The 26,495-nt window shown below is 39.9% G+C and overlaps 1 protein-coding gene across 2 annotated transcripts; it reads right to left on the bottom strand.

Moving 5' to 3' along the window:
- Window positions 1-1,465: 1,465 nt before the first annotated feature.
- Window positions 1,466-25,246, bottom strand: VBP1 (VHL binding protein 1). 2 transcript variants are annotated; one of them, XM_004065167.4, is made up of 6 exons: window positions 24,705-25,246; window positions 20,967-21,091; window positions 13,985-14,051; window positions 12,806-12,904; window positions 4,915-5,053; window positions 1,466-2,509 (listed from the first exon to the last, which is right to left on the bottom strand). In XM_004065167.4, the coding sequence occupies exons 1-6, from the start codon at window positions 24,903-24,905 to the stop codon at window positions 2,439-2,441; spliced, it is 702 nt and encodes a 233-aa protein (XP_004065215.1). In that variant the 5' UTR covers window positions 24,906-25,246; the 3' UTR covers window positions 1,466-2,438. The 2 variants fall into 2 exon arrangements, with proteins under 2 accessions (XP_004065215.1, XP_055231915.1); XM_055375940.2 differs by lacking the exon at window positions 24,705-25,246 and adding an exon at window positions 21,761-21,816.
- Window positions 25,247-26,495: the final 1,249 nt, after the last annotated feature.

The following is a 26,495-nucleotide window of genomic DNA, read 5'->3' as shown; positions in this document are numbered from 1 at the left end:
ACTAAACAATACTTTCAGTTAACCCCAGGTAATGATATACTATGATCATTGACTCCATAATTCCATTGGTAATCTAGTCTCAGAAAAAACCCCAAATATAAGAAAAAGTCTTATGTAAACATAAACTACTCAGTTCTCTACTTACAATAGAGAAAAAGTTTTAAAAACAACCCACAAATTTCATGCTAAGTGAAGAAAGTAGGATTAAGACAAAATCATTTCAGCTATGTTTTCAAAAAACCTATGCACAGAAAAAGAAACAGAATACACAGAAATATCAAGGGGGACTGCAAATAGAACGTCTTTTTTTTCTGTTTTCTAAATTTTCTTAACTGAACATCCATTTTATAATGAAAAGCAGTTCAATTTAAGTTGCATTTCCAACACATTTCTCAGCATCAAGTTCTGTAGTCAATCTTTTGCCCATATCCTCTCCTAGTACGCTATACTAATATTAAACTTCAAAATATGTCAAATCAGGATGGTTATGTTATTCTGAAAATGTAAACCACTCTAACAGAAATTATCTGGCAGAGGTAAGATTTAAATATCTTTCATTTAATTAACAGAGCCTAACACAGTTCCTGACACACAATGGGTGTTTTTAAATATCTGTTAAATAATTACCTTAATTTTTGGCCTGTAATTCATATCTCGAAAGAGTTTTGTTTCTTCATAGTCCTTGTAATTACCTAAAAATCCATATTTATACTTTCAAAGACAAAATGAAGATCTTCAGAGCAAACCATTCCTGTTCTAACATTAACAGGAACATTTCATACCAATATATACTTACCATAACAAAGTTTGGGGAAAATGAGCACATACAATATCTCAAGATGTTTACAAACCTCAAATTCTAAAATATGAGAATTTAAAATTATGAAAGAAAAATTCAATCAAGGAAATTTTGTTATCTTTTCAATGAACTTCTCAATTGTTTGCAGATCTGTATTCCTTCCACAGGGATTTTATGGTGTTTCTAGAAATATAAGTTGTTCTTGGAACACGCTAGTATATGTACAAGTAAACTTTACAAATATGTGAAAAGACCCATGTTAACTTTAAAAAGGTGTTATTGTCTGAATCTTTGTGTCACCCCAAAATTGTTATGTTAAAATCTTAACCCCCAAGGTGATGGTATTAGGAGGTGGGGCCTTTGGGAGGTGAGTAGGTCCTAAGGGCAGAGCCCTCATGATGAGATTAGTGCCAAATTAAAGAGGCCCAAGGGAGCTCCTTGCCCCTTCTGCCACATGAGGGCACAGTGAAAAGGTGCCGTTTACGAACCAGGACACAGCCCTTACCAGACACCAAATCTGCCAGCACCTTGATCTTGGACTTCCCAGCCTCCAGAACTGGGAGAGAGAAATTTCTGCTGTTTATAAGCCCCCTACTCTGTGGTATTCTGTTATAGCAGCCCAAACATAGTTAAGACAAAGAGTAACACGAAAAAAGTGCTCTGCCATAGTTTTAGCATCACTGTTTTAATTTCATGAAATACAAGTACAAAACATTGCATAAGTATACTTTTTACTACACGGAGATGAACTAATACATTTATGTTTTTATCAGAATCTGTATCACCCAGCACTGGTCAATGTACTAGTAGCTTTCCACAGGGATTTTTTATACTATTCCTATAAGGTTTTATCATGAATAAAAAAGCTCACAACTCTTTTCAGCCATTGCAGATTTACATTTATCTTAATATTCCTGTTCAAGATGCTTTGGAGAACTGTTAAGAACTACAAAATCACCTTAGGCAGAGTTTTGAATGAGTAATTTTATTTCACGTTGGCCAAGATCTCCCTTATGTTGGCATTGCAAAGACACTGCACTTATCTGAGGTTAGAAAAAATGTTGTCTTAATAGCCCTCTTAATGTGTAGCAAGGCAAATTACCATTTCCTAAAATGTCCAGAATATCATAGTAGTTAGTTATTCGTTAAGCAGTAAGTCATGAAACCCCACTTATAGAAGACAATAGCAACAGAGGACCACTAAGTCCTAAATATACCAAAGAAAAACAAGTTTACAAATATTCAAACTGTCTGTCTTCTCTACCTCTAAAATGGTTTAACCACATCAAGTGAGAGTAACATCAGCCAATTAGAAAGGGAAAAAGTAAACTGTGCTAGTGTCCGGCATTCAGCTTCCATAGCATGTCTCACAGTTTTCGGCCATTTCAGCTAAGAGTTTTCTTATGACAGGCAAAAATAATGATTAAAATACCATTAGCTTTGCTGAGAAATGTGAAAAAAAAACACAATGTCAAAAATATTTGAAACTAATTTTGTTTTTATAAATAAATAAAATGGTGTTTGTCTTTTCTTAAAATTCTTGCTGTTAAAACATTCAAAGTTATGTCAACCTGTAAGGATAAAGGGGTATTTAAGATAACATGTTTGGAAAACTAAACCACATTTTTAATTGCCAGCATTATGCTTTGTTCTTGGTAGAGTCATCCTTGTTTCTTCTTTTAACATCCCAATTATAAACCCTGGCCATATCTGCAAGAATTGTCAAAGAAAATACAAATGCAATTCTAAAGATAATGCATGCAATGACTAAGTATTCACTCCACTCACACAATGAATCAAAGACACAGAAATGAAACATATACAAATACTGGTAACAAATAGTATTGTAAGACATCCTGCTATAATGTCAATTGCTAGGAAAATACTATAATTAAACTCTATCAAAACTAAGGACTCAAATTAATTAACCCATGGTTTACTATGGTATTAGTCAACTGTCAGCTAGTCAACTATGATATATTTAACAAATATGTACTAGACACTCTCAATAGTTTTAAAGACAGTCCCTCATCCAAGAAATCTGAAAGATCACTCAACCCATATCCTGCCATGTCATATTTATATTATTACAATTATCAATAATTTTATCTCTTACCCTCCCTTTGGCTTAACAAGTTTATTAAGCATCTACTGTGTTTCTGACTACGCACTGTACAAAGCCCTGACCTGAATAAGACAGGTGAAGTTCTTTTCCTCGTGGAGCTTAGGCTCCAGTAGAATAGTCAATGTAACAGAGACTGTCCACCCTAGCTCCCTCACTTGTCTGCACACCTTCCTTTCCTACCTTTTGCAGTACTAGCAATAACAAATGGCATTAAACTAAGCTTGTAGGACTCATCTTAGAGGATTTCCTCACTTTTGGCTCCTGTACCCATCTAAGTCACTGGATCCTGTTTTTTTCTCACACGTTTAATATCTTTTCCTTTCCACAAGCACCACCCGTCCTAGGCCCTCGTCATCTCATAGCTGGATGAAGTTTCCACACTACCCGTCAGATGATGATGATCACTGCACTAGGCCCCAACAGGCCTGCCTTCCCTCAGCCAACCATAAACAACTGCCACATGCTGCACACTGGAAAAGAAGAGAAAGTGCAGCTCCTACATCTGAAGAGCTCACGGTTTGGCAAGGTAAAACTAAGCAGTATGTGTTAAGCAAGCACACAAGAAACACCCTGAGGATCAGAAAATGTTCAGGAAAGCTCTGATGCTTGGACTGAGATATTTAGGGTAAAAGGGTAAAAAAAGAGCACATCCTGTAAATATGGGAAAGTCATTCCAGTTAGGAGGAACAAAGTGTAGAAATGCAAAGGGTGTGGCACAATTGGGGAGTGTGTACAATAACTGATTGGGGTTATCTGGAACCTGGAATGCACTGGGGAAAGGCAAGAAGAGGTCAGTGGCATGAGGTGAGACAAGCTGGGGGCACTTCACAAGAGTGCCTATATGTATATCTTGTAAGTAACAAGGAACCGTTGAAATATTGTAACCAGAGGAATAAAAATGAGTGACCTAGTAAATTCATACTAGAGATAGTGGGAAGGACAGATGGAATGAGAGGAACCTAAAAAGGTACTGAGTGCAGGTTTTGGAGCCCCAGAAGGAGAACAGTAATGGGCAGAGAGATTTATGAGGGAAATTTGATGTGAATCTGGCGATTGATTTATTATTGGTAGTGAGGAAGAGAGAAGTGTGAAAGGTGACTCCCGTGATTTGGTCTTGAGTGACTGTGACAGGAAGTAGGAGGAAAAGACAGGCCAGAGAAGAAAGGCAAAGAGCTTGCCTTCCCCCTTGACCAGAATACCCCACTCCCACCTCTTCTCTCTGCTGATCTTTAAACCCTACGCCGCCTTTAAAAAAGCAGCCTAACTTTTATCTTCTCAACAAAGCCTTCTTTGAACTAACTCCAGCCTACATCTATCTTTCCCAAAGTTTAAATTGCCTTGGTGTTGCATATGTTAACTTACTTATAGTTTGCTATGAATTATCATTCAGCTGTTTTACATGTACAGTTCTACCAGAGAAAGGCACTGCCACTCTTTTCTAAAATTGATTTTCATGCCCCATATGTCTTAGCACAGTTGCAGGAACATAGGAGACCCTTAAATGCTTGTGAAATTAAACTATTTAACCAGTTATAAAGTTGTCTTGGGAAAATATTTGGAAGAAAAATACTTACTCACCTATGTGAATTTGCTGTTTCCACATCACATTTCAAAATCACTAATCTACCTACAAATTTATTTAAGTACTAGTTCCAAATATCTTATTTATTATCTTATAAAATCTATAACCTTTATATTAGCCTAATAAGGAAATTCTTCCCACTAAAGCAATGTAAGAAAAGAATGTGGGAGGTTTTTTGTATTCTAATTTTTTTTTAGTTCTAGGGTACATGTGCAGGATGTGCAGGTTTGTTACAAAGGTAAACGTGTGCCGTGGTGGTTTGCTGCACCTATCAACCCATCACCCAGGTATTAAGCCCAGCATGCATCAGCTATTTTTCTTAATGCTCTCCCTCTGCCCATGAAAGAATGTTTTTTTAAAAAAATCTTTCTCCTTTTTTCCCTTGCTTTTTGTTTTAAGAAAGGATACTGACTTCTGTGGTAGTAAATTGATCTCGAAGAAAGTCAAGGTCTTCCTCAAGGGAATCAAGATTCTTTGTGGCAGTCGATAAATTCTTTTCCAACAATGCCTGAGCTTCATCAATATCATATTCAAGCATTACATTAGCCTGAAGAGAGAAAGTCATGACAATTACTCAATATTTACACAGAGCTTTATAGGTTAGAGTAAGTGTGGGCAAACTACAGCCCTCAGGTCAAATCCAGCTTGCTGCCTTTTGTTGTAAGTTAAGTTTCACTAGAGCCCAGCTATTCTCTACTCAGGCTTTCATACCACAATGGCAAAACTGAGTGGTTGAGACAGAGACCATGTGATCTACAAAACCAAAAATATTTACCATTTGACCTTTTACAGAAAGTTTGCTGACCCCTTGGTTAAAGAATATATTTACACACATTGTATCATTTAATCCTCAACCCTGCTGAGGCCAAAGTTGTCTTCTTCACAGTTAAAGAAATGAAGGCTCAGGTTTCCTTGGCTGGCATAGCTAGTGGGTAAATGGGAGAATCAGGATATGAAACCAGTATGTTTAGATACAAAATCCTATCTTTCTACTACCTCCATCGTGAAACTAAATAGTGTTGTTTGTATCAATTTAAATAAATTCTGAGCTTGAGATATGATATTAATTTAAAATTTTTCAAAGACATTTATTATCATCTATATTTGACCAGGTAAAAAAGACAGCTAGCTTTTACCTGTCCCTTCCTACTACTTCTGACAGATGTTAGGGATTAAGACAAGGTAATGTGTCTGTCATTCTGAAGATCTAGTGTTACTGCCAATATTCAGGGATGCATGTACCCTGGAATTGGGAAGCCATACCTTTTACAGCTTTGAACTCTCCCTATCACCTGACTAACCACTGGCATTTCCTAAACCACTTTCTTCATCTCACAAATGCAATTTTAAAATTACTCAAAGGATTGTTGTAAGGATTAAACAAGACAACATGAAAGTATTTGGCACAAAGTAAATGCCAAATAAATACTTATTGACCAAATAATCCAATCCATAATTAGAAAACTGTATTAAAATTCAGATAGGACAAAAATATTCAACATAAGCAAAGACTGAACATAAATATAACAAGAATCCACAAAGAAAAAAAAAACCAAAGCAGGGGACCAAAAAAATTTCTAAATCCTTCATTTCAACAAAATGTTCCTGAAATGTGACACATGCACATACTACACACACACACACACACACACACACACACACACACACACACACACTGGGTGAAATGACACGCAAAATGAAATGAAAGGGTACTTTGTATACCTGGGAGAAACTGACCCAAAAGTCCTTTGAGCATCCAGGCAAAAAGAACACATCACTCATAAAAGAAAGAAATCAGTTTGCCCTCACACTTTTTGACAGTGATGCTTTACAACAAAAGAAAATGGGGCACTGTATAAGATGCTCAAGGAAATAAAATGTGAGTTTAAGATATTATATCCAGCAAAACTGAATTTCAAGTACAAAGGCCACAGACAAGTTGTCAGCAACATGAGATAACTCAGGGAATATCATTCCCATAAATCTTAAGGCAATCTACTTATCCGACGAATGAGTAACATACAATCAAAATGACTGGGGGATGACTGGGGGGACATCAACATAAAGACTATGATGTGCATTCAATATTTACACAAAGAACTAGGATAAATGAAAGACAAGAGAGAGAGAAAGAGAGAGAGCAAACAGTATATAATGGCTCTGTGCTCCAACAATGTGGGAACAACCTTATAAAGAATGCGTAAGGACAGGAAGAACATATGCAAAAATGTCAGCGGTAACAGTGTTGGGTGGTGTTATTCTAAGAATGCTTTGCATGTGAATAGTAATGTTGTCTAGCTTAATTCTATCACCCTTGGTATTTCTGAAAACCAGGATTCTTGATATAGAAGAAACAGGGGGGCCAGGCGCGGTGGCTCACACCTGTAATCCCAGCACTTGGCAGGCTGAGATGAGTGGATCACTTGAGGTCAGGAGTTCAAGGCCAGCCTAGGCAACATGGCGAAACCCTGTCTCTACTAAAAATACAAAAATTAGCTGGGCGTGGTGGCGCATGCCTGTAATCCCAGCTACTCAGGAGGCTGAGGGAGGAGAATCACTTGAACCCAGGAGGCGGAAGTTGCAGTGACCCAAGATCACGTCACTGCGCTCCAGCCCGGGCGACAGAGCAAGACTCTGTCTCAAAAAAAAAAAAAAAAAAAAAAAAACAGAGGAACAACTAAAGTGAAAACTCTGTTGTCCTGAATTTGAATTGGAGGTAACAGTATGAAATCATGAGGTACACACATACTAACCTGAACCTTTGTACACAAGTTCATGCAGGTTAGCTATATCCTACTGGTTCTATTTCTCTGGTTGAACCCTGACAACAGATTCGTTCACTTACACTTTGCTTTATGCAGTTTTCTGATTTTTTTGTTTATATTTAATATTATATACATATAGAAAAGTATTCATATCATAAATATATAGCTTGATGTATTTTCACAAACTTAACACACTCATGGAACCAGCATCCAGATCAAGGACAGGTTATCACCAACACCCCAAAGCTTCCTTGTGAACATTTTCAGTTACCACCAGCACCCCCACCCCAAAGGTAACCATTAACCTGACTCAGAGCATAGTTTTGCCTGTATTACAACTTTACATAAACAGAATGACACAGTATATGTGCTCTTTTGTGACTGACTTCTATAGTAGGCAAGAATTATGGCTCCCATAACAGCTGTCTCATTCTAATCTCTGGAATCTGTGACTCCGATGAGATATTTACATCATTTGTCAGAGTTGACCTTAATATACAGACTGCAGGCCTAATCTAGTTATATGAGCCCTTAAGAGCAGAGAACTTCTTCTGGCTGGCAGCAGAATGAGAAGTTTGAAAGATCTAAAGTGTAAGAAAGACTAGTCATATCACTGCTTTGAAAACAGAAAGGACCATGAGCCAAGGATTGCAGGTGGCCTCTAGAAGCTGAGACTGACTCCTGGACGACAGGCAGCAAGGAAACAGGGACCTCAACCACAGAGAACCGGATTTTGCCAATAACGTGAATAAGGCTGAAATCTAATTCTCCCCCAGAGATGCTAGTAAGGAGCACAGCCCTGTTGACAATTTAATTCTGGCTTTGTGGGACCCTGAACAGAGGACCCAGCCAAGCCCATCTGGATTTCTGACCTATACAGCTAGGAGATAATGGATATTGTTTTAAGCCTCTGAGTTTGTGGTAATTTGCTATGCAGTTTCTTTCACTCAACCTCATTTGTGAAAATCACCCTTGCAGTGTTGGCGTGTAGCAGCAGTTCATTCCTCCTCTGTACTGTATAGTATTCCACAGTCTGAACACATCATGATTTACTCATCCATTTGACTATGATGAACATTTGGGTTGTTTCCAGGTTTTGGTTACTACAGAGTTGATATGAACATTCTTATACCTTTCTTTTAGTTAATATTTATACATTTCTTATATACAGCAAGAGGCAGAAAGAGATAGACAGGCATGGAACTGCTATGGCGTAGGCAATGCATATGTTCTGCTTTAACAGATACTGCCAGTTTCCCCAGTGGCTGTGTCCATTTACACCTTCACCAACAGTAAATCAGTGTTCTCACTATTCCATGTCCTACCATCACTTAGCATCACCCTACCATTCCGGTGGGTACACAGTGAGATCACATTCTGCTTTTAATTTGCATTTCCCTGTTTACTAATGAAGTGGGACAACTTTTCATATGTTTACTGGCCATTGGGAGGCCCTCTTTGGAAGTCACTCACCCATTATCCTGAGGAGTTGCTTATCTTTCCATGTTATCCTTAACAAAAAAGTTTTCTAAAAAATTTAAGTATATAAATATTAGGAAAAAAAATGTTTGCAGATTGGCTGAAAGGAGTATATTGTTAAGATAAAATTATAAATATCTGATAAAGTCGATTACATTAAAATTTAAAACTTCTAAGAGGTACCACAAAAGACAAGTGACAGATGAGAAAAAATATCTGCAATATTAAGAGAAGACTGTGCATCTGAAATACATAATATATAAAGAAGACCTAAATGTCTATCAAAAAAAAAAAAGAAAAAGAATCCAACAGAAAAATGGAGCAACAACATAATCAGGAAGGCAAACAGAAGAGGAAATACAAATGAGCATTTTGTCATACAAAAACCTATAAGATGATACTATTTTCACCTATAAAACTAGCAAAAATCTAAAAATGTGGGTAAGACTGTTAATAAAAGGGTATTTTTATATACTGTTGGAGAAAACGAAAATTGGTAGTCTTTTCTGGAGAGCAATTTGATAGTATCTATCAACATGTTAAATGTGCATACTCTTAGACACAACAATTCCATTTCAAAGCAGCATACAAAAATATGCCTTTGTATACAAGTCTATATGTGCAAAAATATTTACTACAGCACTGCTCACTGTACAAGAAATTTTAAAACAATCCAAACACCCCTTGACTTGGGAATATTATCACATAGCCCTACCACAGAATAGTAAGCCAATAAAACCAAGGAGGCAAACTCTGTGTCTCCTCACAAATAAAGACATCTGTGCTGAACAATATACAATATATATCCCATTTTTGTAAAAACAATTAACAAAATTCCCAATATTTAGGTACATACAGATGTACAGACATGATTAAAAGTGGGTGCATCTGGGGATGGAGCAGTAGCCTGCTGCTTTCTATTTGCTCTTTGAACCATTAGCATGTATGAACTCTGATGAAAAACTAACAAAAATGTCATTCACCCAAGAAAAATTTTTACTGAGCACTTATTATGTGTCAGGGAACTGGTAAATACACCAATCAATAACATATCACGGAGTGCTAAGTACTTTGAAGGAAAACAATACAAGATAAACAGTACAAGTGAAACCAAGAAATGCTGACAGACAAGTCATAGCAGGTCCCTGGGGGAGCTAACAATTGGAACTGAGAACTCAAAGGATTGAGTGTGAAGAACACAGAAGTAGAAATGTGGGGCCACACTGGCAGGTTCCAGGAACAGTTAGGGGGCCACCATGGCTACAGCAGAGTGAGCAAAAGAATGAGCACAAATGAGTGCTGAGAGGGAGTAGGGCTGTCTTGTGGAAAGGACACCTCTGTATTCCACCCTTGGTGACAGGGAAACCACTGGGGTCTTGAGCAGAAAAGTGGAATGATCTGACATGTTTTAAAAGCATTACTCTGGCAGCTTAAGCAGAAGAAAGAGCTAGAATAAAGGTTCTGAGGCAGGGCCATTCCCAGCATGCTCTAAGTCTGGCAAGAAGTCCAAGTGTGGCCAAGCGAGGAAGTAAGAGAAGACCAGAGAGACTGGACACGGTGGCTCATACCTGTAATCCCAGCACTTTGGGAGGCCAAGGTGGGCAGATCACCTGAGGCCAGGAGTTCGAGATCAACCTGGCCAAAATGGCAAAACCCCGTCTCTACCAAAAAATTTAGCTGGGCATGGTAGCACGTGCCTGTGATCCCAGCTATTCAGGAAGCTGAGGCACAAGAATCGCTTGAGCCCGGGAGACAGAGGTTGCAGTGAGCTGAGATCACAACACTGTACTCCAGCCTGGGCGACAGAGTGAGACTCTGTCTCAAAAAAAAAAAAAAAAAAAAAAAAAAAGAGAGAAGTAACAGAGAGTACCAGGATGTATAGGAACTTGTCAGCCACTCAAAGAACTTGGACTTTTCCTCGGAATGTGATAAGAAACCATTCAAAGATTTTGGGCAGAATAATGGAATGACCTGATTGAGATTTCAAAGGATTAATCTGACCACTGTGCTGGAAAGACTTTAGGAATTCCAGCAAGGGCAGAAGCAAGACAGTGAATTAGGGTATTATTATGGGTTTAAGACTGTCCCCAAAAAAGATACATTTAAGTTTTAACCCCTTATACTAGTGAATGTGACCTTACGTGGAAGTAAGGTATTATGGATTCAATTCTGTCTCCCCAACAAAAAATAAGTTGGACTACTAACCCCCAGTAGCTCAGAATGTGACTTTATTTGGAGATAGGGTCTTTCAAAAGGAGAAATTTGGACACATGCATGCACACATGTGAAGATGAAGGTGGAGATCACAGTGATGCTTCTACACATCAACATGCCAAAGACTGTCCGCAAACACCAAAGCTAAGAGAGAAGGCTAGAACAGATTTTCCCTCACAGCTCTCAGAAGGAATCGACCCTGATTCTGGGGCTCATCACAGACTTCTGGCCTCCAGAACCGTGAGACAGTCCATTTCAGTTGTTAAAGCCACCCAGTTTGTGGTAATTTTATTATGGCATCCCTAAAAACTAATACAGACAGTATTCCCACAGTCCTGGCAAGAGACAAAGGTGGCCTGGACCATGGTAACAGCAGTAAGGAAGTGAGAGATAGTTGGCTTCTCGATCTATTCAGAAGAAGGAACCAGTGGGGTTTGCTGAAGGACTAGTTGAGAGATATAAAATAAAGAAGAGTCAAAGAAGACTCAAAGATTTTTGTTCTGAGCAACCAGGCAAAAGATTCTGCCATTTACTGAGATGGAGAAGATTGTGGGAAGTGCCAGTCTATGAGTGGTGAAATGAGGATTTAAACATTCAAGAGGAATGAAAGAATAAAAACATGAAAAGAGCAAGAAGAGCTCAGCAAAGAAAATGAAGAGAAAGAGAAACAGAAGAACAGTTACGAAAGACAGAGTAAAAGCAACAAAACAGAATAACTACAAGGGAAAACACAAAGTCATGGGGAAGCAGCCAGAGGAAATCACACAGAATGAAACACATCGAATAACTGAAAACAGAGAACATGATAGGTACTGAAAACAGATAAAGGAGATCGAACATATGCATATTTATTATTCCCAAAAGATAATAAAAGAAATGGGGCAAAAGTCACATTCAAGTACACAACAGAAATTATCTTTCCTGAAATAAAGTAACACTTGAATTTGTGAATCAAAAGGTCATGCAATTTCTACAAAAAAACTGAATACAGAAAATCATTCAATCCTTGGACACTCAGGTGTAGTTGCTATGCTTCAAAGTTATTTTTTAAAAAGCCTTAGTGATAAATTATAAAAGATAAATACTGAAATGCAGATTGTAGAGTGAAATATAAATGTTGTACAAACTTTGAGCAAACCTCCTTGGGCTAATCTAGAGTGCCTCTCCAGAGTGATCCTACAGGACAGCAGCTAGGGGAAATCCTCCCCGTAGGACAGCTGGTAGAAGTACACTCGGCTTGCTACTTTGTATGAGAACTTGCCTGAGGTAACAAGATCCACGGACAGGTAGCTGGATAGTCAGAGGACTGAGAAGAGCAAGATAGGTAAATCACAGACAAGCTCAATGAAATCATCCAAAACTGAAATACATGGTTTTAAAAAATAAACTCTAACCTCAAACTTTTTGCTATACTCTTTTTCCCCTTAAATTGAGAGGGATCTTTCTAGAATTATTAAACTCTTATGGGAAGAAGAGTTTATCTAAAGTTCAGCATTACCTTCTATTTTACTTCTATTGCTCTTCCTCCATTATATTTAAGAGAGATAAAGCACTAACTGGAAGAGAAGCAGGGTTTGTTTGATCAGTTTTATCTTGATTGGGAGAGACTTCAGTATGTTTTTACTGCTATCTTCATCGCACTTCTGATTCTAGTCAGTTTCTAATATGAACCACTTGAACTCTGTCCCTTTGTCCCTTCCACAATCAAAAGGAGATGAACACTTTACACATCTCGAGCAATACTATTAAAATACTAGCAAATACTAGCAAAACCAGTGTGTTTGCTACAGAAAACACACTGGTTTACAAATATATCAGCTGTGGCTATAACAGTTACTTACCCCCAACCACAGACACACTTTATCGGTAGGAGGAACCGAAGCTTTGCAATACAGGTTATCTGCCAGCAAGAATCTGGTCTCCATTGAGTTGGTGGACTCCTTCAAAACAAAAAAAAATGACAGTACCATAAACAGGCCAGTTTGATACCAACGTTATAAAGGAGAGATTGCACAGTTGAATCTAGGACATTTAAAACAGTACCATCACGCAGGCTAAGTGTAGTGGTAAAAGAAATGAATGCTAGACCCAGGTGGCTGGGTATGGACTCTGGCTCCGCTACTCACTAGCTGTACAAATCTGGCATCTCACTTAACTTCTGTATCTCAGGTTCTTCATCTGTAAAATGAGGATTATAACAGTCCCTACACCTATGAAGTCAGTGGTAAGCACTGAGTATACACAGACACACACACACCCCCGAGTGCCTGACATACAGAGAAAGCATTATTGTAAGAATTAGCCATTCTTCTATTATTTTATTGGTGCTTCATGCCCAATCAATCAGTTGCTGAAGTCTTACAAAGTTCACCACATATTAAAATGTACTAGAAATAGTTATTCTACCAGTCAAGCAAAATCATAAGCATACACACAATCTTTTAAATACAATATGCTTACGAGATTTAATCTTTACAACCTGCTTTTATTTAATGAATACTGGATTAAGACTTAGAAGACTCTCAAATTTAGTTCTGCTAGTAACTAACTACATAGACAATGGTCGAGTATAACCTCTCCATAACCACTTCCTCAACTATGAAATGAGAACCTGTAACAGATGATCTCTAAGATTCTTTCCAGCTCTATAAATCTTGGACTAACTCCTTATTCTTAGGGAGAAAGACAACAACAAAGAAAAAACCCTAGATGCTGCTAGCACAGAATAAGACATTTTCTTTGTACACCTAAAACAATTTCAAATTGCATTTAAGTTTCACAAGCACTAAAGATAAGCAAAGTAATCCAAGTGTGGGCCCTAGAATTAAACTTGACTTTTGGGGGAAGGCCACAAAGCCACATTTGCTACAGAAGCACATCATAACATCAGTGTATGTGCTTAAGAAGGCAGACTGGATTCCACAGCACAGATCAAATATCAGTGACCAAAGAGTCAAAGAAGACGAGTTTCTGCTGACATATCCTAGTTTGCTCATATTTACAAACAAAAATGCACTTACTTTTTTCTTCTGCATGTATTTCAGAATTTCCAAAGTCTGTTTAATTTCAGGAATCTGACCTTTTAGCCTGTGAACAAGAAAAAGACTAACTTAGTATTTTGCAGGCAAAAATAAACAACAGGACATGGTCTTACTAACTTTGCATTTTCTACTAATGCGTTCTTGAGGACTATTTACAGATATAAAATACTTAAGATATTTTTAGATATGAGATAAAATATTTAAGATATAAATATTTATAAAAATAAAATATTTAATGAAATATTTACCAAAAGAAAATATATTTAGTAAAATATTCATAAAATATTTAAAGTATAAATACTTAATAAAAATATTTAAGATATACTAGTGAATGTTTATGGAATGCCTATTCCATGAATACAAAGCTCTGTTCTATTATGTCAAATACCCCATGGCTATTTAACATTTCTAGAGCAGACTATATTCCACAGAGGTGATTCATAGGTTCTGCATTTGATTAGAATGAAATTTTAAATAGATTAATTTTAAAACTAATTTTTAAAATAACATGGATTCAAAAGTTATATTCTAAAATAGAAGACACCAATCCCCTATCCAGTGATGCACATAGCTACTCCTGGTGTGTGCACTGGGTATACACACATGTACATCACAGTCAGCTAAATGCCAGGCAAAGCACAGTGACACCTTCTCAGTATGTGCACTTGTCACACTGTGAAAAATGTACAGAATCATCTGAATGCCAAACACACCACATTATGATACAGTATAATTTAGTGATTCTTTTAAGCTTTGGGTATTTCTTCCTTAACTTTTATGTTGATAAATGCTCTTCTTTTCAAATGAGGTAACGATCGTTCTTAAAATTATAAATGGATCACTGATTTAAACACAAGAAATTTAAAAAAACAATGATGGACATGATACAACTGATCCGACTTAATGAATAAGTTATATGATAGCTACTAGCAAAATGCTAGTAAGTGACTCCCAAATGCAATCAACCTCACTGACAAGAACATAAGAGAAAAACATAGTATGCTAAAAACATTCAGTCAATTAAAAAGAGAAAACAATGATACCGTTTTTGTCACTGGGGTTTAGCTCTTTATGGTAATTAGATGCATGTGTTTTGCATGGAGATATATGCAAAACAGTTCTAGGGTCTCTGTCAAATGTAATTTCTAGCAAAACAGACTAAGGATATAAAAACGAAGCTCTGGTTCTTTCGAGGTAAATTTACTAAATATTATTAGAGACCAAAATGTAAACAAAATATAAACACAACAATGAAAATGAACTTATTGCGTCACATAAAAGAAGTCACTCCATGTGTGCAGCAGGTTGGCAGGGCAAATTTACTACACCCTGCGCTACTGACCTGGCAAGAAATGTGTTAAATGAGCCTGCTGCTTAAGAAAAAAAATAGTGTCATCATTTGATAATACAGTCCAGTGAATAATCTAGAAACACCTAGCATTCATTTTTTCACTACAATTCAATCTGGATGCCATAGATTGCTCAAGTTTGCTTATTTTTGCATGATATGTTCATATAGGTAAACAGAAAGATGTTATACATTTGTAAAATATGTGATACACACACAACATAAGGAGTATGTTCAGATCAAGATTTTTTGTCATGTAAATGACTTTTAAGATGCATTCTGTATATATAAATATTATATGTAATATGCTATAAAGCATATTAATGAATCAATCAGATGCAGCCCTAGCTAACTTAGGAACCAGACCACCAATGACGTTGCACATGCCCAAGCAATACACTCCTCCCTACCCTGCTTCACCTGAAGAGAAAGTAGCTTGGCTGGGCACAGTGATTCACGCCTGTAATCCCAGCACTTTGGGAGGCCGAAGCGGGTGGATCACCTGAGGCCAGGAGTTCGAGACCGGCCTGGCCAGCATGGTGAAACTCAGTCTCTACTAAAAAAAAATACAAAAAAATTAGCTGGGCATGGTGGTGCATGCTTGTAATCCCAGCTACTTGGGAAGCTGAGGCGGGAGGATCCCTTGAATCCAGGAGGTGGAGGTTGCAGTGAGCCGAGGTAGCGCCACTGCTACCCACCAGGAGTGACTTAAATTACCCCCACCTCCACGTACATTACTGGCCAAAGTAGCTGATATCCCTGAGGGAATCTAAGCTGACAGGGAAAAGACATTATAATTTGATCATTATAATAAATAAAGACAATAAATTCAACAACCTCTACCATATGAAACAAAATTAACAAATACCAAAAGATAAAACTATACATTAAATACTTAAAGATACCACAAAGAGAAAAGAAAGGATATCAGTAATATGAAGAGGAACCAACCAGAACTACCAGGTATAAAAATCTTAACAGCTGAAACAAATAACTCATGGCTATCCATCTAACTGCCAAAAGATAAATGACAAAGACAGAAAAAAGGGAAATAATATAAAGAAATGGAAGGCAGAATTAGAAGTGTCAACATCTGTAAACAGGAATCCCAGAAAGAAAGAGGAAAAAAAATTAACAGACGATAAAAAAAGAAAAAGTGATAATCACAAAATTTCCAATTAAAGAAAGATAAAAGATCTCAGATTCAAGTGTCGAAAAAGAGATTAACACATGAAATACTAAGGAACTTTTACACAGCTTGAAGGGTAAAGTTAAATGACAGGCTGCAAGATTTACAACACATACAAAGAAAAAGGCTAGCCTCGCCCTCGCCCTCGCCCTCTTTGCACGGTCACCCTCTGATGCCGAGCCGAGGCTGGACTGTACTGCCACGCCGAGGCTGGACTGTACTGCCGCCATCTCGACTCACTGCAACCTCCCTGCCTGGTTCTCCTGCCTCAGCCTGCGGAGTGCCTGGGATTGCAGGCGCGCGCCGCCATGCCTGACTGGTTTTCGTATTTTTTGGTGGAGACGGGGTTTCGCCGTGTTGGCCAGGCTGGTCTCCAGCTCCTGACCACGAGTGATCTGCCAGCCTCGGCCTCCCCAGGTGCCAGGATTGCAGACCGAGTCTCGCTCACTCAGTGCTCAATGTTGCCTAGGCTGGAGTGCAGTGGCGTGATCTCGGCTCGCTACAACCTCCACCTCCCAGCCGCCTGCCTTGGCCTCCCAAAGTCCCGAGATTGCAGCCTCTGCCCGGCTGCCACCCCGTCTAGGAAGTGAGATGCGTCTCTGCCTGGCCACCCATCGTCTGGGATGTGAGGAGCCCCTCTGCCCGGCCGCCCACTCTGGGAAGTGAGGAGCGCCTCTTCCCGGCCGTCATCCCGTCTAGGAAGTGAGGAGCGTCTCTGCCCAGCCGCCCATCCTCTGGGATGTGGGGAGCGCCTCTGCCCAGCCGCCCCGTCTGAGAGGTGAGGAGCGTCTCTGACCGGCCACCCCGTCTGAGAAGTGAGGAGCCCCTCTGCCCAGCAGCCGCCCCGTCTGGGAAGTGAGGAGCCCCTCCGCCTGGCAGCCACCCCGTTTGAGAAGTGAGGAGCCCCTCCGCCCGGCAGCCACCCCGTCCGGGAGGTGGGGGGGCGCCTCTGTCCAGCCACCCCGTCTGGGAAGTGAGGAGCCCCTCTGCCCGGCCGCCACCCCGTCTGGGAGGTGTACCCAACAGCTCGTTGAGAACGGGCCATGATGACGATGGAGGTTTTGTCGAATAGAGAAGGGGGAAATGTGGGGAAAGGAAGGAGACATCAGATTGTTGCTGTGTCTGTGTGGAAAGAGGTGGACATGGGAGACTCCATTTTGTTCTGTACTAAGAAAAATTCTTCTGCCTTGGGATGCTGTTAATCTATAACCTTACCCCCAACCCCGTGCTCTCTGAAACATGTGCTGTGTCCACTCAGGGTTAAATGGATTAAGGGCGGTGCAAGATGTGCTTTGTTAAACAGATGCTTGAAGGCAGCATGCTCGTTAAGAGTCATCACCACTCCCTAATCTCAAGTACCCAGGGACACAAACACTGCAGAAGGCGGCAGGGCCCTCTGCCTAGGAAAACCAGAGACCTTTGTTCACATGTTTATCTGCTGACCTTCCCTCCACTATTGTCCTATGACCCTGCCAAATCCCCCTCTCTGAGAAACACCCAAGAACGATCAATAAATACTAAAAAAATTAAAAAAAAAAGAAAGAAACAGGCTGAACTCACTTATGAACAGAAATTCAAAAATCCTAAATAAAATAATAGCAAATTGAAAAAAAAAAGAAAAAGGCTAGCATCTAAACTACATAGAGCCATCTGCTGCAAAACAACTAGATCATGACACAAAAATAGTTTCGTTGCATAGCTGACATCATAGGAGTGAGAGAAATTCCAGAAAAATAAAAAGAGAAAGGTAGCCCTCTAACTAATTGGGAGGCTGAGATGGAAGAATTGCTTGAACCCAGGAGGTCAAGGCTGCAGTGAGCTGTGATCACACCACTGCACTCTGGCCTGGGCAACAGAGAGAAAGCCTGTCTCAAAAAAATGACCAACCCACTATTAAAATAGGTAAAACTCAAGAAAATTTTCCTAACTCACTATCTCCAACTCTACCATTCTCTTTTAAAACAATAGACAAACACTGTTCTCATCCAGAACACCAACGTTCACTGATGTTTCCTAAGTGCTTTGAATTTTTACCCCTTCTCCCCACATTTCGGCCTAGACCATATGTTAAGCCAGAGTGAGTATCCTGCTACATACCACAGTTGTAGAGTTAGCAATATCACTTTTTTCTTTTTTTTTGTTTTTGTCTATCATTAATTTACTAGTTAGAAGAGCAATTTAAGTTTGATACGCAAATTTCCCCCTCTCCCAGGACTTGGTCCCAAGGCCCATTTTCTTTTCCTTTTTTTTTTCTTTCTTGAGACGGGGTATCATCACTCTGTTGCCCAGGCTAGAGTGCAGTGGCACACTCACAGCTGACTGCAGCCTCAACCTCCCTGGCTTAAGCAATACTCTCACCTCAGCTTCCCTAGTAGCTGGAACTACAGGCATGCACCACAACACCTAGCTAATTTTTGTAGATATAGGGTTTTGCCACGTTGCCCACACTGGTCTTGAACTCCTGGGCTCAAGTGATCCGCCCACCTCGGCCTCCCAAAGTGCTGGGATTACAGGCATGAACCACTGCACCCCGCCCCAAGGCACATTTTCTTCTCTATCTGTAACCTCCCTGTAGGTGATCTCAAATCCAATGGCTTTATTTTTCTTTTTCAAATAAACTTTTACTATCACAAAAGTAGTACATGTACATTGTAAAAAATTAAGAAAACAGCTAAGCAAAAACAAGAAAAATGCCATATTCTAACTACCCAGAGATTACCACTGTTAATATGCCTTTAGTGTGGATTTCTCCAGATATTCCTGTGCATATATACATTTTTTTCCAAAACGAGAGCACACTGTTCTTAATGTTTTCTATCTTGCTTCTGTCCATTAACACTCTCCATCCTTCCATGTCAATGACTTTTCATCTCATCTAATACTCAGTACATATTCAACTTTGTACAACTGTCACCAAAATCAAATGAGAAAATGTATCTACAAACTTCTGTACCTTTGCATAAATGGTGCCTTAGGCCCAGACTACCCCTTCCTCACTTCAGTCTGCCTCCAAACTCACAACTAATCTTTGAAATTCTACACAGCTATCTGTTCCTCTTAGAAGCTTCCTCTGAACCTCCTTGGCCCCTCCAGGTTAATGAGGTGCTTTGGTACAAAGTAATGAGTTACCATCCCCCTGTACCTCTACTGTTCTACTTTGTGTGCTAATTTTATTTATATACCTATAATTTCCCCCAAACTGTGTCCCTGGTTTTTTGTGTGGTTTGTTTGCTTTTTAGACTGGGTCTCGCACTTTTGCCGAGGCTGGAGTGCAGGGGCATGATCACATCTCACTGCAGCCTCAACGTCCTGGGTTCAGGCGATCCTCCCACCTCAGCCTCTAGAGTAGCTGTGACCACAGGTGCATGCCACCATACCCAGCTAATTATTACTATTATTATTTTTGAGATGGAGTCTCACTCTGTTGCCCAGGCTGGAGTGCAGTGGCACAATCTCGGCTCACTACAACCTCCGCCTCCCGGGCTCAAGCAATTCTCCCGACTCAGCCTCCCGAGTAGCTGGGATTACAAGCGCATGCCACCACGTCTGGCTAATTTATTTGTATTTTAGTAGAGACGGGGTTTCACCATGTTGCCCAGGGTGGTTTCAAACTCCTGAGCTCAGGCAATCTGCCCACCTCAGCCTCCCAAAGTGCTGGGATTACAGGTGCGAGCCGCCAGGCCTGGCCTAACTATTTTTTAATTATTTGTAGAGACGGGGGTCTCCCTATGTTGCCCAGGCTAGTCTTGAACTCCTGGACTCAAGTGATCCTCCCACCTCAGCCTCCCAAAGTGCTGGAATTACAGGTTTGAGCCACCATGCCCAGTCCTGTGTCCTTGTTGAAAGCAGATACTGGATGTTATTTCACCCAAAACAGTATGTGGCATCTAGCTGGCATTCCATAAATATTTATCTTACAGAAGAATGCTGGCACATGCACAAAACAGAGATCTATAAATATTTATTACAGTGAATTGACTTTATAAGCTATATAAAATAATGTAGGGAAATAAAGAGAGTAAGGATAGCTTTTTTCCTATGCCTATTAGTTATGAAATCTTGGGATTTCATAACTAATTAAGTCTTATGCCCAGACTCTGTGGGTCTCTAATCTCACTGGCAAAATTAGAAGGATGAACTAGACATATAAGACGTTATGATTTTGAAAGCTTTGGAATACAGTCTTTAACAACCATTCTATTATGTTTTCAAAACCACATTTAGACTGGCAATACCAAGTGTTGGCAAGGATACGGAACAACTGGAACTCTTGTACGTTGCTGGTGGGAATTTCATATGGTACAGCCACCTTGGAGGACTGAACACTTGACATCTGAATATTTTATTATATGTAAATTATATCTCAATTTTTTAAAAGTTCAAGTCATATAAGATTTTCAAAACTTAGAAATTTTTACACTTACCTTCTTTTCTTTTGAGCAAGGTTGAGTTCCATAAACTTATACTTCTGGTACTGTTCATCCAGCTTCTTTAATACTGTATCTGCAGTCTCATTCCCAGGCTGTTTCATGAAGGAATCTACATCTTCCTTTAATATCAAAAATAATACTTTACAAATTTTAGAATTCATGCCACTTAGATTTTTTGACTGCTTTGTTTTTAAAACACAGAAGAAAAAAAAGCTTTGTTTTTCTCCAAAGGTTTGTTTTTAACTAAAAGTACAGGTTAAGCACCCTTATCTAAAATGCTTGGGACCAGAATTGTTTTGGATTTTAGATTTTTTTTTTTTTTTTAGATTTTGGAATATTTACATTATACCAGTTGAGCATCCTCAATCCAAAAATCCAAAGTCCAAAATGCTCCAATGAGCATTTCCTTTGAGCACTATATTGGTGTTCAAAAAGTTTTGGATTTTAGAGCATTCTGGATTTCAGATTTTCAGATTTAGGATGCTCAACCTGTAGTTATAAAAAGTTAGAGACAATTTCAGATGGTACATATATATTATATAGCTAATTTATTCTTTCACTTTCCTCTTCATTTTTTATTCAAAAATAGGAAAAGAAGAATGACCTTGCCCACCACTTTATGCATTTCCCATGCATCCCTAGTAGTAAATATGAAAATACTAACAATCGAATACATTGCCTATTCATGCATCCTATTCACAAAATGATTTTACAGGTTGCATGTCAAGATTATCAATTTTATTACTTATTTTTAATTCAACAAGTTTTACCATAGAAATCATACTAACTATGGTTACTGGGTTCCCAAGGCAATCCACAAATGCTTCCTTCAGTATCAAATAACTGAAACAAAGTAAACCTAAAAGGCAAACAGAATAATCTTTTGTAACAGTAATAACTGATCAAAAGAAAAGCAGTAAAACTGATGTTAAAATATTTTTTATACCACATGCTGATCCTTGAAGAAAGGCTAGTTAATTAGATAAGGATCAGAAACAAGATGAAAATATATGAAACTTAAAATAGATGCTACAAGAGTCTAGTACTTTACAGAACTCTAGTTCTTTATTATAAGTAACTTCAATTATCTTATAGCTTCTAAGATCTTCACATCATTATTCTTATCCATATTTACTAGCTACCAGAGAATATCTTAGCTGAAACAAGGAAGAAAAAGGAAGAGAAACACAGCAAGGGAGTGAACTAAGAAGCCATCAAACTAGACAGTAAAGGAAATTGAAAAGGTGAGGCTGAGAGATAATGGCTGAGTTCTGTATGTTAAAGAGAGATGCCATCTTCCTAGAAGGGTCACTGCAGGGAAGAGAAAGAAGTGTAAGTTTCTGGCACATGATACATGTTATCAGGTGCTGGAGTTTAGCAAGAATTAACTACAGCGGCATAGGCTGTGGTTAAGAGACAGGAGGTGCCTGGTTTGAATCCCGGCTAAGCCACTCATTAGATGAGTTGACCTCAGGGAAGTTATTTAACCTCTCTTTGCCTCAATTTCCTCATCACCTGTACAAGTACCTTTTCGTCACCAGGGATTAAATGAGTTAGCATATGTGAAACGCTTATAAGAGTACGTGACACCTATCTATAGCATAATGTGCCACAGGGACACAAAGTGCCAGGGATTTTGTTTTGGGGTAGAGGTCAGAGAAAACTACAGGGAGATGATATCTGAACTAGATGTGGAAAGATGAAGAGGTCATGAAATGGACAAGGGTGAAACAACAATTCAAGCAGAGAAAGAAAACAAATTACTGCCTCAGCGGGGTTGGGGAATGGACTGGGTCTGACTTCTAACCACTATGGTATATTGCTTCCTATCATCACGAACATTAATACCTATTCGACACCTACTACACTGCAATACTGCAAGCATGTTCTCTGTTTCCCATAACAACTCTCTAAGTATTGTCATCCCTATTTCAGTTAAAGAAGCTCAAGCTCAAAGTGGTAAAATAATATGGTTAAGGTTAAGCAGCAACTGGGAAGCAGAGCCAGGATTCAAACCCTGGTCTATTTAGAAGCCAATAATCTTTCTACAATACCATGTCACTTCAATTATTAATAGTTTGGAAACAGAAACAGTTATATAAAATTTGGGTTGCTTATTACATTATGATGGTAGAAATTTTAAGGTCTAGAAAAAAATAACCACGACATTGTAGGGAAAAAGCATTTCAAGACATTATAAAGCTCTCAGATAAAGTGTCTCCTCCCGAGTTAGATTTCTGTCGCCATCTCTAGCTGAGCACCATGAATGTAACATTTAAGGCCCTATGGAAATTCAATTAGACACTTAGTTTGAGCTTATACTATGTGTGAGGCACCACGCTATGACCAGGAGAAGTAGGGTGATTCATGAGAACTACCTCACCTCCTCCCAGTAGCAGAGCATGAGGGGTAAGCTGCCGGTCTGGACCTCCACGGATTGTCCAAGTTCAAACCCTGGATACCTCACTTACATCCTGTGTGGCCTGGGGCAAGTTACTCAAGTGCCCCGTACCTCAGTTTTATCATCTAAAAAACGAGCTAACAGTAGCTACCACCTCGAGTTTTGTAAAATCATTAAGAAAGTGCCTGGCACTCAACAAATTTTATTCCTTGTTATGATTAGATAATAGATCAATGTAGAGAAATAAATGACACAGCTCATAAAAACACAAAATAATAACCAATTACGAAATTCAATCAGCAAATGCAAATATACAATATCAAGTGTGGTATAAATAAATGAGTCTTTAGAAGGATATAAGACGTGGTTAGTAAAAAAAAGGCAGAGGTAAGGTAAGGTACAAACCAAAAGATTGAGAAACTTCCATGAAGATTTTATAGTAGCTAAGTGGGGACAGACAGATGACCTGGCCTGGAGGGCCAGTCAAATGTTTTCTCTCATTAGTCAAATAGTTTTCAACTACTATTTCTAAATTAAATAAATAAAATAAGATTTTTTAAAAGCCACCCAGAACAGGCAGCGCCCTCCAGAACGGCCTGTGGAGCAACCCGATCCCCTCTAGGACACTAGCGAACCTGGGACCTAGCGCCATCACGAGGGTTCAGCCTCCTCTCTCAACAATTCATTCTCCACTAAGTTGTTAGAATGATGTAGTTAAAACGAAAGGCCTTCTGATGACAGCCCGTTGCCTACTGGAAAAACCTCAATTCCTTAGCAAGACACAGAAGGTCTTTACACTCCCAACCTATCATCCTATTTTCCCATCGGTCTCTTCTTCCATTTCCCCTGAGGCAACATTCCCGAGACCACTGCATTCCTTCAACAGACAAAGTGATATTCCCGGTTTTCACATCTTAGCACTGGCTGTTCTGCCTATTCATTGTACTGTGTCTCCAGCATCCATGCTGAGTCGAGAGCTCCTCACCACCTCCCCTTTTCCAACCAGCAGGGGGACGAAAACCGGCGGCAGCCCGGAGGTCCCTCAGGCCGCCCTGCCCTGCCACCCGCCGCCCCTCGCCCCTCGCCCCTCGCCCCTCGCCCCGGCCCCGCACCCCGTTCTCTTCTACGGCCTTCTCGAGCTACGTTTCTTCCGGGCGGGCCCCCAGCAGAGCTCAATCTGTCCAGGTGCGAGGGGTGAGAGCAGACCGAGCGCCCCCTCCCTGAACACTTAGCTCAGCTCCTTCCAACAGTCGAGGCCTGGGTGGGAGCCGGGAAGAAAGGGGTAGTCCAAGGCCTCAAGCCAAGATGCCAGGGAACAGCGTGCCTCTTACCACAAACACGGCCTCAGGAATCCCCAGGTGGAGCCGCCGCCCATTCCCTGTGGCCATTTCTCCTTTGCCACAACTGTCCTTAACCGCCGCCATCTTGGGGATGCGAGCGCGCGACTGCCTCCCGGGCCGCCGGCCGCCGGGATTCCGTGATTGGCTTGTTCGCACTAGCAGGCCCGCCTCTCCATCTCCATGCACATTCATTGGTGCGCAGGGAGCGTCCCCCACAAGTCCCCGTTCTCCTTTGGCCGAAAGTAGCCCAACCTCTAGGTGCTGATTTGCTGCGCTCAGGTAAGTGACAAGCGTGGAAGGGCCGCGAAAGAGAAGCTGGAGCGACAGGAAAAACCCATACGTCCTCCTGGGAAAAGGGGTCCTGTGAGTGAGCGGTGCTAAAGCCCTAGGAATAGGGACCTAGCCTGACCCCACCCCGACCCTAGAACTGGCAGCAGCCTTCACAATGGCCTCTGGAGCGACCCAATCCCCCCTCTCGGATGCTAGCGAACCTGGGACCTAGCGCCATCACGAGGGTTCAGCCTCTGTGCCTTTCTGGTCTCACCATCCCAGGGAGCTTCCTGCCCCTTGAAGGGAACTTACTTTGTGTCTGTTTCAGAGTGGTCACTGGCCTCATTCTAATAAATACCCTGCCTGTCGCACCAGCCTTTCCTGAAAGCCACCTTTGATCAGAATGTCTTCTCTCCAGCTCAAACGTTTCCAAAACTTCACAGTCTACATACAAAATCCTAAGAACTCCACCTAGGCTTCTAGGCCCATGGACTTACCCAATGTCATCCTACACTACAACCCTTTAAAAGCACATGTGTCATACAGAACCAAGTAATTATTCTTCGGGCTCTTTTCTGTCCTTTATTTCACTGGAGTGTTTCCCAGTGAGGCAGTGCTTCATCCACTTGCACAAATTCTACCATGAGCCTAAGAATTATGCAATGGAAAGTAAGTCTCTCTTCTCAGAGGCAATCACTGTTACCGGTTTATCTCCACACATAACGTACGATCAAGCATATAGACATAGATATGTCTTTATATATAATATGAGGAAGAAATTGGTATCGTCATATTGTGAATGAGGAAACTAAAGCTCAGTGAACCTGTACAGCTCCTCCAAAATCCTACAACTACATAGTAGTGAAGCCGGAATTCCAAACTAGTTCTCCAGTGGCTTCTATGCGATTTGGCTTGGGAGGATGAAGACATGTTAGCTAACCATGACTCTGACCTTTTCTGGTCAGCAGTTTTGTAAGATAATGTCTCTGTTCCTGGAGAGAAAAGTATATGGGAACTCTATTCTTCACCACTCTCCCCCACCTCAATGCCTTCCAAAAAAAAATTTTGTTTTTGAAAAGTAGGTAACGTTTCTACAGAAAAACATTGAGATATCAGACACACATGCAAATTTTGTTCAACTTCACTGATCCCTATCTATATTAATCATTGTTAGAACCAATCAAGGACTTACTTCAAACTCTAGGAAATATTTCTCCAAATTATCACTAATTTTAATTTGGAATAAATCCCTCTAAGAGATATATTATTTGACACTTCGGGCCAGGTTTTTCTTTTGGAGCCAAAAGCCTTAACAGCTTATCGCTCATGTTTTACTCCCTTACAGGTACAAACAGAAGATTCCCTTATTTATACTGCTGAATATATTTCCTTTCTAGTCTTCTCTTAATTAGAAAGTTGTATACCAATTCTTTCTGACTCCTCTATTTCCTTCCTGCCATGGCTGCAGCAGCTTTTCCAAGAGTACACTAAGCTTATCAACTCTATAGGTGG

This window comes from Gorilla gorilla, chromosome X, assembly GCF_029281585.2.
Source record: "Gorilla gorilla gorilla isolate KB3781 chromosome X, NHGRI_mGorGor1-v2.1_pri, whole genome shotgun sequence".
Taxonomy (NCBI): domain Eukaryota; kingdom Metazoa; phylum Chordata; class Mammalia; order Primates; family Hominidae; genus Gorilla; species Gorilla gorilla.
Note: the sequence above shows the minus strand (reverse complement) of the source record. Positions and strands in the feature narration are given on the sequence as shown.

Coding starts and splice junctions, on each gene's coding strand:
- VBP1 (XM_004065167.4), bottom strand. CDS start 24,905: ATGAATGTGCATGGAGATGGAGAGGCGGGCCTGCTAGTGCGAACAAGC. Junction 21,092..24,704: donor TTCCTGAGGCCGTGTTTGTG/GTAAGAGGCACG, acceptor TTGATATTAAAG/GAAGATGTAGATTCCTTCAT. Junction 14,052..20,966: donor CTTGCTCAAAAGAAAAGAAG/GTAAGTGTAAAA, acceptor TCTTGTTCACAG/GCTAAAAGGTCAGATTCCTG.